At 41.8% G+C, this 16,868-nt stretch overlaps 1 protein-coding gene across 2 annotated transcripts in view; it reads left to right on the plus strand.

The window, feature by feature from the left end:
- The window catches only part of FRAS1 (Fraser extracellular matrix complex subunit 1), a 504,323-nt gene that overhangs the window by 232,643 nt on the left and 254,812 nt on the right, over positions 1 to 16,868 (plus strand). For both annotated transcript variants that reach the window (XM_043447950.1, XM_043447951.1), the window contains one exon: positions 1,068 to 1,202. In XM_043447950.1, the coding sequence (XP_043303885.1) occupies positions 1,068 to 1,202 (135 nt within the window). The remainder of the gene's footprint in view (positions 1 to 1,067; positions 1,203 to 16,868) is intronic.

Here is a 16,868-nt window from a genome sequence, read left to right on the forward strand (position 1 = left end):
AGCTTACCTCTTGTGGGTTACCAGAGGATCCAGAGGGGGTTCATGTGCATTTCAGAATCTTATAGTACATATGGGGCTTCCCAGGTGGTGCTAGTGATAAAGAACCCGTCTGCCAATGCAGGAGATGTAAGAGATGCGGGCTCAATCCCTGGTTCAGAAGGGTCTCCTGGAGAAGGAAATAGCTACCCACTTTAATATCCTTGCCTGGAGAATCCCATGGACAGAGGAGCCTGGCGGGCTATAGTCTATAGGGTCACACAGAATCAGGCACTACTGAATCACATAATACATATGAGAGGGAGCTCTAATTGGGAGAATTGGACTTGGTTGAGGCCAAATCATAGTTACTTTTTCTCCTATCTCTAACTCAGGGGGTTAATTATCCATTTTGGAATGTGTAGCTTTACACTCTGGCTATGAGTATAACCTCTCTGCACCTCAGCATTCTTACCTGTAAAGTGGGGTGGTCCCAGTACCTTCCTCAGGAGGTGTTGTAAGGATACACATCAAGTGCTTAGAATAGTGTCTGGGATGTTGTTAGGCCTCGATAAAAGTCGACTGCTTTTATTATTTTTGTAATTATTCACTTCTCCCTACTCTCTCTTCTGATTCATAATCTACAAACCTCTTGGAAGTTATTTATATCTCTGAATAAGGGGTGTTCTTATAAATGATTGAGTGAGAAAGCTGTTGGGGGCAAACGGATAAGAAGAGAAGAGCAAGACCCTTGAGCCTAACTGCCTGGCTTCCAATGCCAGCTTCATGTGACCTTGATCTCAAGCAGATTATTTTACCTCTGTGAGCTTGCTCATCATTTGTAACATTGGGATTGATACTCTACCTCATAGCGTTGTTGTGAAGATTAAATGCGTTTATATACGTAAAGCACTTCACGCGTTGCCTGGCAGGAAATACATGCTACGTAAATGAAGGCAGGTAGAGTTATTTTCCTGCCTACCTGATTCTCTGTGTCTCCAGAATTGGGCTGTGCAGGGGCTGGCACCAGGGCGGTGCCCTTGAACTAATGAGAGGTTCCCTTTCTCTTTCTCCCGCCCTTGTCGAGCCAGCCTGCCAGCCACAGTGCTCCACCTGCACCAGTGGGCTCGAGTGCTCGTCCTGCCAGCCTCCCCTGCTGATGCAGCAGGGCCAGTGTGTGTCCACCTGTGGGATCGGCTTCTACCAAGACCGCCACTCCTGTGCAGGTAAGCCCTGACCCGCCGTGGGCAGGCGGGCCACCGAGAAAGCCACCCCCGTCCCCAGACTCCCTGGGGTCACCCGGAACTATAAGCAGCTCTTGAAGTAGGAGAAGAAATTCTGAATGTGATTCCTGATGACATGAGAACAGTAGATGAGAGACCTGATAAACAGTGTCTTTATAATTTATGAGTGCTTTAGTGATGTTCATTGTGATATGATTTCTAGAAGTCCTTTCACGCATATCCGGGGGCCCTGGGACAGTATCTGATGAGCATTGTACTTTGACTCGGGCTTCCCAGGTGGCTCAGATGGTTAAGAATCTGCCTGCAATGCAGGAGACCTGATCCCTGGATCAGGAAGACCCTTGGAAAAGAGAATGGCTGCCCACTCCAGTATTCTTGCCTGGGAAATCCCATGGACAGAGGAGCCTGGCGGGCTACAGTCCATGAGGTTGCAAAGAGTCAGCCACAACTTAGCAACTGAACAACGACAAACAAAATCCTTTGGCTTAGATTGTCATTTTAAAAAGTTGTTAAGTCAGATTTCTTCATGGTATAAGAACACAGGACTTAAATGAAGAGGAACTATATTTATGTATTTTTAAGCTTTACTTTCACTTAGAGAGGGAGAAACAGAAATAAGAAACATGGATAAATAAAAGTAGGCTTTTAAGTTTACTCCTTTAGTATCTGCCTACTTAGCATATGTCTTAGTATGTATATGCCTAATTTTTGGTTTTTTAAATTTTATTTATTTATTTTTTGGCTGCTTGGTCTTCACTGCTGCTCATGGGCTTTCTCTGGTTGCTGTGGGCAGGGCTTCTCTTTAGTTGCAATGTGCAGGCTGGGCTTCCCATTGGAGTGACTTTTGTTGTGGAGCCTGGGTTCTAAAGCACTTGGTCTTCAATAGTTCTGGTGCACGGGCTTAGTTGCCCTGTGGCATGTGACATCTTCCTGAACCAGAGATTGAACCCATGTCTCTTGCATTGGCAGATGGATTCTTAACTACTGGACCACCAGGGAAGTCCTTATTTATATTTTTAACTATATATCTTTTTTATTACAATCTTTTTGAAATTCTAGTATCTTAGGCATCTCTGGAGGTGGGAATCATCATAATATGATTTAATTTGTATTTTATACTTGACTGTTTTTTCAATAGTGATTATAATCATGGGTATAAGTAAGAGTAAATGTATAAAGAACTTTTTTAAATGCAGAAATGGAGGGAGGTGTGATGGTGAGAGCAAAGAAAAGGACAGAATCCCAAGTTTGTCTTTTGAAAGAGACAGGGAATCAGGTGTGCCCAGAACCTAAGGCAGGGTGTGCAGTGGCAGGAAAACCTGAGGAGGCAGATGGACCAGAGGGTGGGTCTCGGATGTCATCCCAGAGAACTGTGGTAACTGAATTCTGCAGCTGAGCCAAAGGGCAGGGATGTGACAGGAATCGGGAGATGGCCAGTCTGAGGGTCAGCTAGTAGGCTCCTTGGTTAGATTTTCAGAAAAGTCAGAGGGAAAATGGTAAAAGAGAACCAGTGCTATCTAGGCTATTTAAGTAATAAAAGCAATTTGCATGCCCACCTATGGATAAGCAGATAAACAAAATATAGTCTGTGTATGCAGTGGAATATTATTCAGCCTTTAAAAAGAAGAAAATCTTCCATATGAGATAATGTGGCTGAATTGGGGACATTGTACTAAATGAAATAAGCCAGTCATAGAAGGATGGATGCTCTATAATACCCCTTATTTGAGGTATCTTGGTTTTCCTGATGACTCGGTGGTAAGTAAAGAACCCGCCTGCCAGTGCAGGAGATCCAGGTTCCATCCCTGGGTCAGGATGATCCCCTGGAGAAGGAAATGGCAACCCACTGCAGTATTCTTGCCTGGAAAATCCCCATGGACAGAGGAGCCTGGCAGGCTACAGTCCATGGGGTCAAAAAAGAGTCAGACATGATTTAGTGACTAAACAATGATGACATATTGATGCATCTAACATAACAAAACTGACAGAAGCAGAGAGTAGAAGGGCGGTTGCCATGGGCAAAAAAAAAAAAAAAAAAAAAAAAAAGGATTCCTGCAGTTAAGCAAGTCTAAAATTTTGGTTGTGCAAGATGAATAAATTCTAGTGATCTGCTGGGAGAAAAAGAGAGTCAGTGCATGGTATTCCTTAGGTGTGCAGGCTGAATGAGCTCCAGGGCCAGGTGAAAGTCCCTCATGGAGGAGACTGCTGGCCGTCTCCACTCCTGGTCATAGTTATGGGCAGGATCCACAGGACTGTGGAAACTACCTTGAAAGGAAACACTGGTACTGTGTGTGCCATGTGGATGTGAGGCTAGTGGGCCTGGATCCAGTCACATTACAGAAAGGGAAGCACCCTAGTTTATGAATCTGACATGGGGGCTCTTTGAGATCTGAAAGAATTCTATATTTCTGTACCCCCAACATCAAGGGCTGCACGAAGGGTTCAGATTTGTTTGGCATTTGTTGTGTAAGTGTTTGAGTGATGAAGGAATGTCCTACCCCTTGGTGATCCTTGAAGTACCAGTTTTTTGACAGCAGTGTCAGCCACAAAAGAGAAAAGAACTCTCAATGTTTATTACAGTCCTGTTCTATTTACTGGTTATTTTAGAAAAGGTTTAAAGTGGGTGCATACGAATGCTTTTTTAAGTGTCTAATGGTTTGGCAATTTAGGTAAACTGCTGAAATTTCAATTTGATGAAATTATTGAATGTATTCTTTATTCCTTTCTTCTATCCCATCAAAGAGACCTCCTGCTAGCACTCTTGGAACAGATTTGCCTTTGAAAGGGAAGTAATTCCCCCTAGATTTTATTCCCCACCCATACCTCCTCCACCCCAGCCACATGTCCCACATACATGTTTACTTTTTTCTTTTTTTGGCCACTTTCCTTCCTCCCAAGCCCAGTGTTTTAATTGGTGATGTTAATGTGGTTTCAGGGCACTTTGAAATGGGTAATGTTTCATTTGATTACTGGTTTATGTAGCTGACTGCTTCCACATTCCATCCACATGCCCATACACAAATGCCTTAGTAGAAAGTTGCTGGGAAAATTTGTTCATGCTCCCTCCAGGGAATTAAACCAATTTGCTTTAGTTCAGCCTGGTTGCATTTTTATGCATAAAATGAGAAGAAAAAAGAGAGCAAGAGGAGAGAGAGAAGAAAGAGAACGATCTTAAAAATTAAGGCTACACTTGTGATCAATTTCCATATACTCGTTTGATGGTGAGATTGCCCAAATAAACTTTCTCATTATTGGAATTTCTTTTTTTTGCAGTATTTGTGCTTTGCACCATTTTGAGTGTTTTTTCACCACCGACCTTAGAAGTTGATCAACCAGTGCTCGTTCAGAAAGTGCTAAACTTTTCAAAATGAAGCCTGCCATTTTATGGTTTTTCTGGATTGATTCCTTCTGCCAGAATCATTTATGTTCTGGCTGGCATTAATCGCCACTTTATTGACCCATCAAAAGCAAAAGAAAGCGAACACATGCTGAGGGAACTCATTACCAGAAATTAGCTGATTAATATTCATGCTCACCGTGTTGAATATGAGACAGGATGAGAAATTTGAGGCAGACCTAAGAGGCAGACCCAATAGGCACATAGACCTGTGACCCTTCAAGAAAAGAGTCAAGCAAGTAAACCAGAGGGAGGTAAAAGAAGGGCCTGAGTCCTACCTAAGAACCACATCCTTAGGGGCCTTTATCACTGTTTCTTTTCCCCTGAGTTTTGTGGTATAGACACACATATATGTATATGCCTACAAACGTGTACACGTGTACATATATTCACATTATTGTTATAATCTTGTGCTTGATTAAACTGAATAACATAATTAGAAATCACATTTTGTGTCCCCCACCAGTTAATGCTTCATTTCCTCTCCCTTCCCCAACTTGAGAGTTTAACGCTTTGATCACTTTACCTGAAGGCTCAGCACCACCCAGGCTTTATATCCATCTAAATTGGAGATAGGCGATCTGGAAGTTGTCTCTTTCCCACAGCAGAGAGGACCAAGGAGTAATCACCCTCCGGATGCCCAGAACTCACCCTTTAGGTGTGGCACTTAGGCATCTGCCTTAACCCCTAGACTTCTTTTTTGGTGCCAACTAGATCTGGTCCAACATTCCTTCTTGACCCTGTGGACATCAGGTCCTGGGCCTGAGTTTCTACTCTGGTTCCTGCCACTTGTCCTGTTGTGACCCATTTCCAGGAATTAACAGCCCATCTCTTAACCCTGACCACATGGTCAAGCTTGATGCATGTATGGATGTTGTTTGCCCCACCTCCACACCACGTGGCCTTGTACCCGTCCACCATGGCTGTTGGGTACCACTTGTCCTAGACTTACTGTATTCTTTCTACCAGAGTGGTAGTTTCATTACCTCTTCTTAAAAACCTTGGCTTTAAATCTAAATCTGGATCCAGACTGAGCTCACCTGTCCTGAGAACATTCTTCCTTGTCTGTCTCACCCCTCTTTTCAATCAACTTCTGTCTTACTCTGCTGGGATTATTAAACTGTGTACGTAGATCACAGATATAAGAGCCCACAAGAAGTTAGAACAACTACATTAACGCACACCATAGAAGATTATTTTAAAATGAATAGCTCAAGACTGTTGACTCTGAGTAGAGAAAGAGTAGAATTTAGCCCATTTTTTGGTATGTATCACAAAGGTTGGAGGATGGAGCTGTATGTGACCCTGGCAGGTGCTACCTTCCTTCTGCAGACCCAGAGATGGGAGGGAGGGTGACCCCTTGCTCAAGTGGAGACAAACCACCGGGATTCCGATCTTGGCTCTGTTGCTTCAAACAGCCTGTTCTTTTTTTAAATTTATTTATTTTTTATTAGATGGAGGCTAATTACTTCACAACATTTCAGTGGGTTTTGTCATACATTGATGTGAATCAGCCATGGAGTTACATGTATTCCCCATCCCAATCCCCCCTCCCACCTCCCTCTCCACCCGATTCCTCTGGGTCTTCCCAGTGCACCAGCCCCGAGCACTTGTCTCATGTATCCCACCTGGGCTGGTGATCTGTTTCACCATAGATAATATACATGCTGTTCTTTCGAAACATCCCACCCTCACCTTCTCCCACAGAGTTCAAAAGTCTGTTCTGTACTTCTGTGTCTCTTTTTCTGTTTTACATATAGGTTATCGTTACCATCTTTCTAAATTCCATATATATGTGTTAGTATGCTGTAATGTTCTTTATCTTTCTGGCTTACTTCACTCTGTATAATGGGCTCCAGTTTTATCCATCTCATTAAAACTGATTCAAATGAATTCTTTTTAATGGCTGAATAATATTCCATGGTGTATATGTACCACAGCTTCCTTATCCGTTCGTCTGCTGATGGGCATCTAGGTTGCTTCCATGTCCTGGCTATTATAAACAGTGCTTCGATGAACATTGGGGTGCACGTGTCTCTTACAGATCAAACAGCCTGTTCTTTAACTCTGTGTTTCAATTGCTTGTCGCTAAAGCGGAGGCAGTAATGTCTACCACACATCACTGTTGTGTGGATTAAATGAGTGAATTCACGTGTGTTAATTAGGATGACACCTGGCACCTGTAAACCCTCCATATATATTTGGAGACTTGGATTTCTGCTTCCCATTGTCCGTCTTTCTTGTTCCTTGTCCCCCACACCATTCATCCTCTGTTGACCACTGCTCAAGACCTTGAGAATATGAAGATAAATAAGGCTCCATGTTTACCTATAGTGAGCTGGCAATCAAGGCAGGGTTAGCTGCTGCTTTGTAGAGATGTGAAAAAAACACTGACACAGAAACCTATGTAACTCATTCTATATAGGAATGCTGTGTGGTCTTAGATTTTGAAACTTAAAGAATCAAGCAATTGAACAGTTTTTAGGTTTGTGTGAGGGGCATCATTTTGAATCTCAACTCTACAACTTTTTGCTGTACGTTTGGGTAAGTCATTTAACCACCTTGAGCCTCTGTTTTTCTTAGCTATGAAATGGGGTTAATATTATCTACTTTAAGCCACTAATATGAAGGTTAGAAAAGATGTTTGAAAATGTAAATATATTATGACTGACACATGATATGTGGCCAGTGCATGCTTGCTAAGTCACTGCAGTCGTGTCCAACTCTTTGCAACCATATTGATTGTAGCCTGCCAGGCTCCTCTGTCCGTGGGATTCTCCAGTCAAGAATACCGGAGTGGGTTTCCATGCCTACCTCCAGGGTATCTTCCCCACCCAGGATTCAAACCCACATCTTTTATCTCTCCTGCATTGGCAGGCAGTTTCTTTACTACTAGCACCACCTGGGAAACCCCACATGAACAATAAAAGGCAGCTATTGTCTTTATCAAATATATTCCTTTGCTTTTCAGTTTATGCAGATGCAAATCAAATAGCTTGCATTAGGTAACAAAGGGTTTTGTGCCATTTGCATCTGATTTTAAATAACTTTTGTATATTATGGAGAAGTAAATATAATACAGGGAACAGTTTATTGTATTCATCACAACAAATTAAAATCATTTTCTTTAAATGCTTTGATCAAATGATGAGAATCTAGAATGACTTGTTTCTTCACCAATATTATGCTACATTTACAGGGAAAGCTTATGAAAAGAAAACCTGTAAAATTTACATGTAGGATGCTGAGATTTAGAAGTTGTAGTTTGAATGGAAGAACGTCTAAAGTTAATTATTTGTTGGAATTTGTGGACACATAGCACTGACCTCTGGGAACCAGGTGCAAAGCAGTACTTGCTGGGTATGTGGCTGAGCCCAGCCTGCCGTGCCCAGGACTAACTTCTTGGCAAAGGCATTTATGAAACTGCTGTCCTGAAATCCTCTGGAAGGTGAGACCCTTCCTGTTCTGTTGGTGTAGCCATTGTGAAGCTGATATCCTCCGTGGTCCCTCCACACCTTCCAGAGTTGAAGGGTCAGTCCCCATTTTTCACTCCTAGATCACTCATTCAGTCTGGGGCTCAGCACATCTTGCCACTGTGTCTTCACTCACTTTGTTCTGCTCTTTACATCGTGCACGCTAAGTCGCTTCAGTCTGTCTAACTCTGTGACCCTATGGACAGTAGCCCACCAGGCTCCTTTGTCCGTGGAATTCTCCAGGCAAGAATATTGGAGTGGGTTGCCATGCCCTCCTCCAGGGGATCTTGCCAACCCAGGGGTCGAACCTGTGTTTCTTACTTTTGCTGCATTGGCAGGTGGGTTCTTTACTTCCAGCACCACCTGGGAACATCATATGCATGTTCAAACATCTGGTATTCTACAGCAATTATGATTTCTCACTTAGCTGCTGAATGTCTTGTAAAGATATAGATACTGCTTCAAGTGATAGTCCCGTCTCCTCCCCTCTGTTTATGCAATAAGTATTTGTTGAGGCTCTTCTGTGTCCCAGGCACTAGGAGACTGCAGTGAAGTGACAGAAAACCACCCTGTGGTTCAGGATTAGGTTCTCAACTGGAGAACAGTGTCATTAAATAAGTAAATGCATTGCTTCAAATAGTTACCACTATATGAATCTGTTACTTTCAGTGCTATAAAGATGGTTTAAAAGTCTATTGTAGGAAGTGAGTGATTATGGAGGCAAGGGCAGGTCTTATCCTTCTGAATTCCCCACAATGCTAGATACATATAAGACACTTTGCAACAATTTTTGACTGAAAAAAAAAGTTTTTAAACCACTGCACATAGGAAAAAGTAGAAGAATGTACAGGCATGCCTAGACTCTGGCTTCCTGGTAACCTGACTTCCATTTAGCTTCTATTATTTACTCCCTGTCAGCAGTTTCTAACTAGTCATGTCCTCAGGAAAATTACAGAATCTTATTTTTTCCCCACCCCTCTTTTTCTTGTCTTCATTTGCCTCTTCTCTAACATTATTGGGTGCCTTTTGTGAGTGCTGAAACAGTGATTCTTTTTAAAAAAATTAATTTATTTATTTTAATTGGAGGCTAATTACTTTATAATATTGTGGTGGTTTTTGCCATACATGGACTTGAATCAGCCATGGGTGTACATGTGTCCCACCATCCTGAACCCGCCTTTTACCTCCCTCCCCACCCCATCCCTCTGGGTTGTCCCAGAATACCAGCTTTGAATTCCCTGCTTCATTCATTGAACTTGCACTGATCATCTATTTTACATATGGTAATATATATGTTTCTTTTTTTTTTTAATGTCCCGTGATATTTCTTTATTTTTTTAATTAATTTATTTATTTTGATTGGAGGCTAATTACTTTACAATATTGTGGTGGTTTTTGCCATACATTGACATGAATCAGCCATGGGTGTACATGTGTCCTCCTGTCCCAAACCCCCCTCCCACATCCCTCCCATCCCATCCCTCTGGGTTGTCCCAGTGCACCAGATTTGAGTGCCTTATTTCATGTTTGACTGGTCATCTATTTTACACATGGTAATATGCATGTTTCAATGCTATTCTCTCAAATCATCCCACCCTCGCCTTCTCCCACAGAGTCCAAAAGTCTGTTCTCTATATCTGTGTCTCTTTTGCTGTCTTGCATATAGGGTTGTCATTACCATCTTTCTAAATTCCATATATATGCATTAATATACTGTATTGGTATTTCTCTTTCTGGCTTACTTCACTCTGTATAACAGGCTCCAGTTTCATCTACCTCACTAGAACTGACTCAAATGTGTTCTTTTTTTACAGCTTAGTAACATTCTATTGTATATATGTACCACAAATTCCTTATCCATTTGTCTGCCGATGGACATCTAGGTTGCTTCCATGTCCTAGCTGTTGTAAACAGTGCTGCAGTGAACACTGGGGTACACGTGTCTCTTTCAATTCTGGTTTCCTCAGTGTGTGTGCCCAGCAGTGGGATTACTGGGTCGTATGGCAGCTTTATTTTCAGTGTTTTAAGGAAAGGGTGTGTAAAAGGATTCCCTTTTCTCCACACCCTCTCCAGCATTTATTGTTTGTAGACTTTTTTTTTTCCATTTGTTTTTATTAGTTGGAGACTAATTACTTTATAATATTGTAGTGGTTTTTGTCATACATTGACATGAATCAGCCATGGATTGACATGTGTTCCCCATCCTGATCCCCCCTCCCACCTCCCTCTCCATCCCATCCCTCTGGGTCTTCCCAATGCACCAGCCCTGAGCACTTGTCTCATGCATCCAACCTGGGCTGGTGATCTGTTTCACCCTTGATAGTGTACTTGTTTCAATGCTGTTCTCTCAGAACATCCCACCCTCGCCTTCTCCCACAGAGTCCAAAAGTCTGTTCTGTACATCTGTGTCTCTTTTTCTGTTTTGCATATATGGCTATTGTTACCATCTTTTTAAATTCCATATATGTGCATTAGTATACTGTATTGGTCTTTATCTTTCTGGCTTACTTCACTCTGTATAATGGGCTCCAGTTTCACCCATCTCATTAGAACTGATTCAAATGAATTCTTTTTAGTGGCTGAGTAATAGTCCATGGTGTATATGTACCACAGCTTCCTTATCCGTTCGTCTGCTGATGGGCATCTAGGTTGCTTCCATGTCCTGGCTGTTATAAACAGTGCTGCGATGAACATTGGGGTGCACTTGTCTCTTTCAGTTCTGGTTTCCTCGGTGTGTATGCCCAGCAGTGGGATTGTTGGGTCATATGGCAGTTCTATTTCCAGTTTTTTAAGGAATCTCCACACTGTTCTCCATAGTGGCTGTACTAGTTTGCATTCCCACCAACAGTGTAAGAGGGTTCCCTTTTCTCCACACCCTCTCCAGCATTTATCGCTTGTAGACTTTTTGATGGCAGCCATTCTGACTGGCGTGAGATGGTACCTCACTGTGGTTTTGATTTGCATTTCTCTGATAATGAGTGATGTTGAGCATCTTTACATGTGTTTGTTAGCCATCTGTATGTCTTCTTTGGAGAAATGTCTGTTTGGTTATTTGGCCCATTTTTTAATTGGGTCATTTATTTTTCTGGTATTGAGCTGCATGAATTGCTTGTATATTTTTGAGATTAATTCTTTGTCAGTTGCTTCATTTGCTGTTATTTTCTCCCGTTCTGAAGGCTGCCTTTTCACCTTGCTTATAGTTTCCTTCATTGTGCAAGAGCTTTTAAGTTCAACTAGGTCCTATTTGTTTATTTTTGCTTTTATTTCCATTACTCTGGGAGGTGGGTCATAGAGGATCTTGCTGTGATTCATGTCAGAGAGTGTTCTGCCTATGTTTTCCTCTAAGAGTTTTATAGTTTCTGGTCTTAACATTTGGGTGTTTAATCCAAATGTTGAGTTTATTTTTGTGTATGTTATTAGAAAGTGGTCTAGTTTCATACTTTTACAGGTGGTTGACCAGTTTTTCCAGCACCACTTGTTAAAGACATTGTCTTTTCTCCATTGTATATTTTTGCATCCTTTGGCAAAGATAAGGTGCATGGATTTATATCTGGGCTTTCTGTTTTGTTCCAGTGATCTGTAGTTCTGTCTTATGCCGGTACCATACAGTCATCAGACTGTAACTTTGTAGTATAGTCTCAACTCAGGCAGGTAGATTCCTCCAGTTCCATTCTTCTTTCTCAAGATTGCTTTGGCTATTCGAGGCTTTTTGTGTTTCCATACAAATTGTGAAATTATTTGCTCTAATTCTGTGAATAATACCATTGGTAGCTTGATAGGGATTGCATTCAGTCTCTAGATTGCTTTGGGTAGTATACTCATTTTCACTATATTGATTCTTCCAGTCCACGAATATGGTATATTTCTCCATCTATTTGTGTCATTTTTTATTCCTTTCATCAGTGTTCTATAGTTTTCTACATATAAGTCTTTTGTTTCTTTAGGTAAATTTATTCCTCAGTATTATTTTTATTCTTTTTGTTGCAATGTTGAATGGGATTGTTTCCTTAATTTCTCTTTCTGTTTTCTCAGTGTATAGGAATGCAAGGGATTTATGTGTATTAATTTTGTATCCTGCAACTTTACTGTATCCATTGATTAGCTCTAGTAATTTTCTGGTGGTGCCTTTAGGGTTTTCTATGTAGCAGGTCATGTCACCTGCAAACAGTGAGAGTTTTACATCTTTTCCAATCTGGATTCCTTTTATTTATTTTTATTCTCTGATTTCTGTGGCTAGGACTTCCAAAAGTATGTTGAATAGTAGTGGTGAAAGTGGGCACCCATGTCTTGTTCCTGATTTTGGAAGAAATGCTTTCAGTTTTTTACCATTGAGGATAATGTTTGCTGTGCGTTTATCATATATTGCTTTTATTATGTTGAGGTATGTTCCCTCTATGCCTGCTTTCTGGAGATTTTTTATCATAAATGAGTGTTGAATTTTCTCAAAGGCTTTCTCTGCATCTATTGAGATAATCATATGGTTTTATCTTTCAATTTGTTAATATGGTGAATCACATTGATTACTTTGTGAATATTGAAGAATCCTTGCATCCCTGGGATAAAACCCACTTGATCATGATGTATGATCTTTTTAATATGTTGTTAGATTCTGTTTGCTAGAATTTTATTGACGATTTTTGCATCTATGTTCATCAGTGATACCGGCCTCTAGTTGAAATGGTGATTCTTTAAAAAATAAACTTGTCCCTGGAACTTGGTTGGTATCCATGGAGTATTTGAAGCTACTCAGAAGGGAGGGCAATGGGATTGTCCTTCTAGAATGTTCTTTTCCTGAGTAAGCTAGACCCAGTGAAGCAGGTGACAGTGGTATTCCAAATCCCCTCTGTCTCTGTACATTCTTGTAAATGATAAATGGAGAGAGGAAGGAAAAAGCAGCTGGTGGTATTTTGCCTAGGACCTCTGCTCTATCAGGCTTCAACAGACTGTGTTTGGCATTTGTCTGTGCTGCTTATAGGCCTTTGCTGTGCAGGCCAAAGACAGATGATGGAACAGACGTATCACATACCAGCAGAGAATGCCTGCCGCAAGTGCAAGGGAGTTTATCTTCCAGACAGATCCCATTCTTCTTGACACATCTGAACCCTCAAATATTTCAGCTATGGATTACAAAGCAGTGACAAGTCTTCTGGCTTTCCGCCCAGCTCCTAGCATTCTCAGTTATTTCAGCTAGACTGTATGGCGTACGTTTGTACATTCCTTCTCTCTCGTCCCTGTCCCCCACCACCAGCACCCTCCATGTTCCACCCTCCCCTTCCTTTTTATGCCGCCCACAGGTAACCCAGTGCTTCCACGCTAATCACCACCCAGTTCTGAGCAGGCTGCGCAAGAGTGGCCAGGAAGTCTGGGCACCACTGAAAGCTTGAAAAGGGCTGGTGGGTCCCTCTTTTGGCTCTTTAGTTTCTATGGACAAGTAGACTCCAGGTATTGCTAGAAAAATCGATATCCATTTAATTTACATGGGCTGAAGAAAACCCCAGGGAGTTGAGGGTTGCCAGCGGTCACCGTGGATGAGTGCAATCTGAGAATTCCCTTTGGCTGTCAAGTTCAGCGAAGGTGGTCACTGCATTTGAAAATCTTCAGGGTGTGCTGGGTTGTAGATTTAGGAGGACAGGTAGAGGGGCAGCAGACAGAAAAGATAACCTGAGGAGTGTTACTGGTGAAAGGAATGTCTGCCTTTATCCTCTGACTTATGTGCCACCGAAGAGCCAGCCTGCTTGTAAATCTCTCTCCATGTGGATTTGCCAAAGCCTCCTTCAGCTGGAAAGTCGCTCCTTCCATTCAAGCTCTCTGTCTATAGAAGACCCTGCTAAAAATATAAATACATTACCCAAGATGGGTGAATCATTCAGCTGTATCATGAGTGTGGTTAATAGTTTAACTACCTATTTACTCAGCTTGTGCCTTAGAGGAAATGATTACAGGCTTTTTTTTCTCCTTTAGTAATTTTTTTCCATAAGCACCAAATGAATGCATCTAATAAAGTCAGTAAAATTCAAGGTGCATAAAATCTGTGAAAATTCCTGACTCAAGCTCTCCCCAATCATGGCTGTTAGTATTTTGGTGACTGTCTTCCTAATTTATGTAGTTTGTGTGTGTTGTGCTCACACACACATACAGATGAATTTGTTTTTCAAAAGTAAAATCACACTCTCTATATAGTTTTATTGCCTGCTTTCCCCATGTTATTTATCATCCTTCTACAGTGTCTTTTGAGACCCGTTGTATAACTTTTGATCTGTGGCTCTGCAGGAATTCGTTGAGCTAATCCTCTGTTGTTTGACATTTCTTCCTAATTTTTGTATTATTGTAAATAACCACAATGTAAATGTTTTTAATAGAATTGTGGTTAATAGAATCTGCCTGCAATGCAGAGCAGCTGGGTTCAATCCCTGGGTTAGGAAGATTCCCTGGAGGAGGGCATGGCAACCCATCCGGTATTCTTGCCTGGAGAATCCCATGGACAGAGTAGCCTGGAGGGCTGCATTCCATGGGGTCTCAAAGAGTTAGCCATGACTGAGTGACTAAGCACAGACTCAAATATATTTGATTAAAGTAAATTCTTAGACACTGGGTCCAAGTATAGATATGCACATATTTAATCTTTGACACATATTAACATATTACTCTCTTTTAAAGAAGTTTTCATTTATACTCCTACTAGAAAGGCATAAAAGTGCTAGGCATTACAATTCTTACTACATTTGTCAGTTTGATTGATCCAAATGTAATCTTGGGACTTTCCTGGCAGTCCAGTGGGTAAGACTCTGAGCTTCCAATGCAAGGTTCACAGATTTGATTGCTGGTCAGGGAACTAAGATCCTACATGCCCTAAGGTATGGCCAAAAAAATTTTTTTAATGTTTTTAATGTAATCTTATTTACTCACTTATTTATACATATTTTGGAGATTTATATGAAGGAAGTTGAATTAATCATTCTTTTGCATTCATGGCCCCTTTTCGTCATTAGCCTGTGCCAGGCTATTCTCCTGCTTATCTATCTTCCTGTCTATTCCTTTTCTTCCCATTACTTGTCCCCACTTCCCTTCCCCTCTTAACTATTCTAATGCGATTTAATGTGGATTTGTTGTATGCATGTAATCTTACTGTTTCGTATGCACATATTTTAAATATTCATACATACTGTTGTTGTTGTTGTTCAGTTGCTAAGTCCTGTCCAACTCTTTGCAACCCATGGACTACATACAGCATGCTAGTCTTCCCTGTCCTTGACTATCTCTGGGAGTTCACTAAAACTCATGTCCATTGAGCCTGTGATGCCATCCAACCATCTCATCCTCTGTTGCCCCCTTCTCCTGCCCTCAATCCTTCCCAGCATCAGGCTCTTTTCCAATGAGTTGGCTATTTACATCGGCTGGCCAAAGGATTGGAGTTTCAGCTTCAGCATCAGTCCTTCCAATGAATATTCAGGACTGATTTCCTTTAGGATGGACTGGTTGGATCTCCTTGCAGTCCAAGGGACTCTCAAGAGTCTTCTCCAACACCACGGTTCAAAAGCATCAATTCTTCGGCACTCAGCTTTCTTTATAGTCCAACTCTCACATCCATCCATACATGACCACTGGAAAAAGCATAGCTTTGACTCCATGGTCCTTTTTCGGCAAAGTAATGCCTCTGCCTTTTAATACACTGTCTAGGTTTGTCATACATATTAACAGATGGATATTTCATTCTTTTCCTTTTTTTCTTAAATTTTAAAGACTTCAGAAATTCTTAGAGCCATTTTAGGTTCACAGCAAAATTAAAAGGCAAGCAAAGAGATTTCCCACACATTCCCAGTCCCAGCATAAGCACAACCTCCTCAGTTGTCACTGTTCTTCCCCAGAGTGGTAGGGGCTCCCCGGGGGCTCAGTGGTAGAGTCCTCCTGCCAGTGCAGGAGACACAGGTGTGACCCCTGGGTCAGGAAGATCCCCTAAATGAGGACATGGCAACCCACTCCAGTATTCTTGCCTGGAAAATCCCATGGACAGAGGAGCCTGGCGGGCTACAGTCCATGGAGTTGCAATGAGTCAGAGGCAGCTGAGCACACACCCCAGACTGGTACCTTTGTTACCATGGATGGCTTAGTTTCCCTCGCTGAACACTGTTTCTAAGATGCATACATGTTGCTATGTGTACATCCAATCCTTTGCGTCTAGTTGCTGCTCCCCTGTGTCATTTTCACATCTCCACCTTTTTGAGAGAGTGAAGATGTTTTCATGTGTTTTTATTTTTCTGTTATGAACTCCCTCAAGTACATATCAGTTTTCAGAACACGTGGAGACCAGGCATTGCAGCGTCGGGTGTTAAAGCTTCTGTTGGCACAGAGGGGAAGGGTGAGGGCAGAGATCAGCTTGGTAGGGGACAGAGGCAGGTGGAAGTAAAAGGATCACAAATGATAGTGACTCAGAGGACACGCTCCTTTTAGATTTGTCTGGCTTCTGTTGCTCATCCTTCTTAGACTAGTAGCCTTGGCCTCAGGTGCGGCTGTGATGGGGGAAGACAGCACAGTTTGCCCAGCATCTGGGCTTCACTGTGAGCATCACAGAGCTGTTTCCAAAGGGTTTTTGTTAATATTTTGTAGCAATTACAAGGAAAGAGCTCTACAGTAGGCGGCCTCTGGGCAAGACTGGAGCTCCTTTATGTAACTGCTGGAGGAATCCCTGTGGGCTCTGTTATTTCTTTTCACTCCCTTTCTAAGTGAACCTTCCTTTCCCGTAGTGTTTTTCATCCTTACCCTTTGTGCCTTGTGTTACAT

The sequence above is a fragment of the Cervus canadensis genome, chromosome 26, assembly GCF_019320065.1.
Source record: "Cervus canadensis isolate Bull #8, Minnesota chromosome 26, ASM1932006v1, whole genome shotgun sequence".
In the NCBI taxonomy this organism is placed as follows: domain Eukaryota; kingdom Metazoa; phylum Chordata; class Mammalia; order Artiodactyla; family Cervidae; genus Cervus; species Cervus canadensis.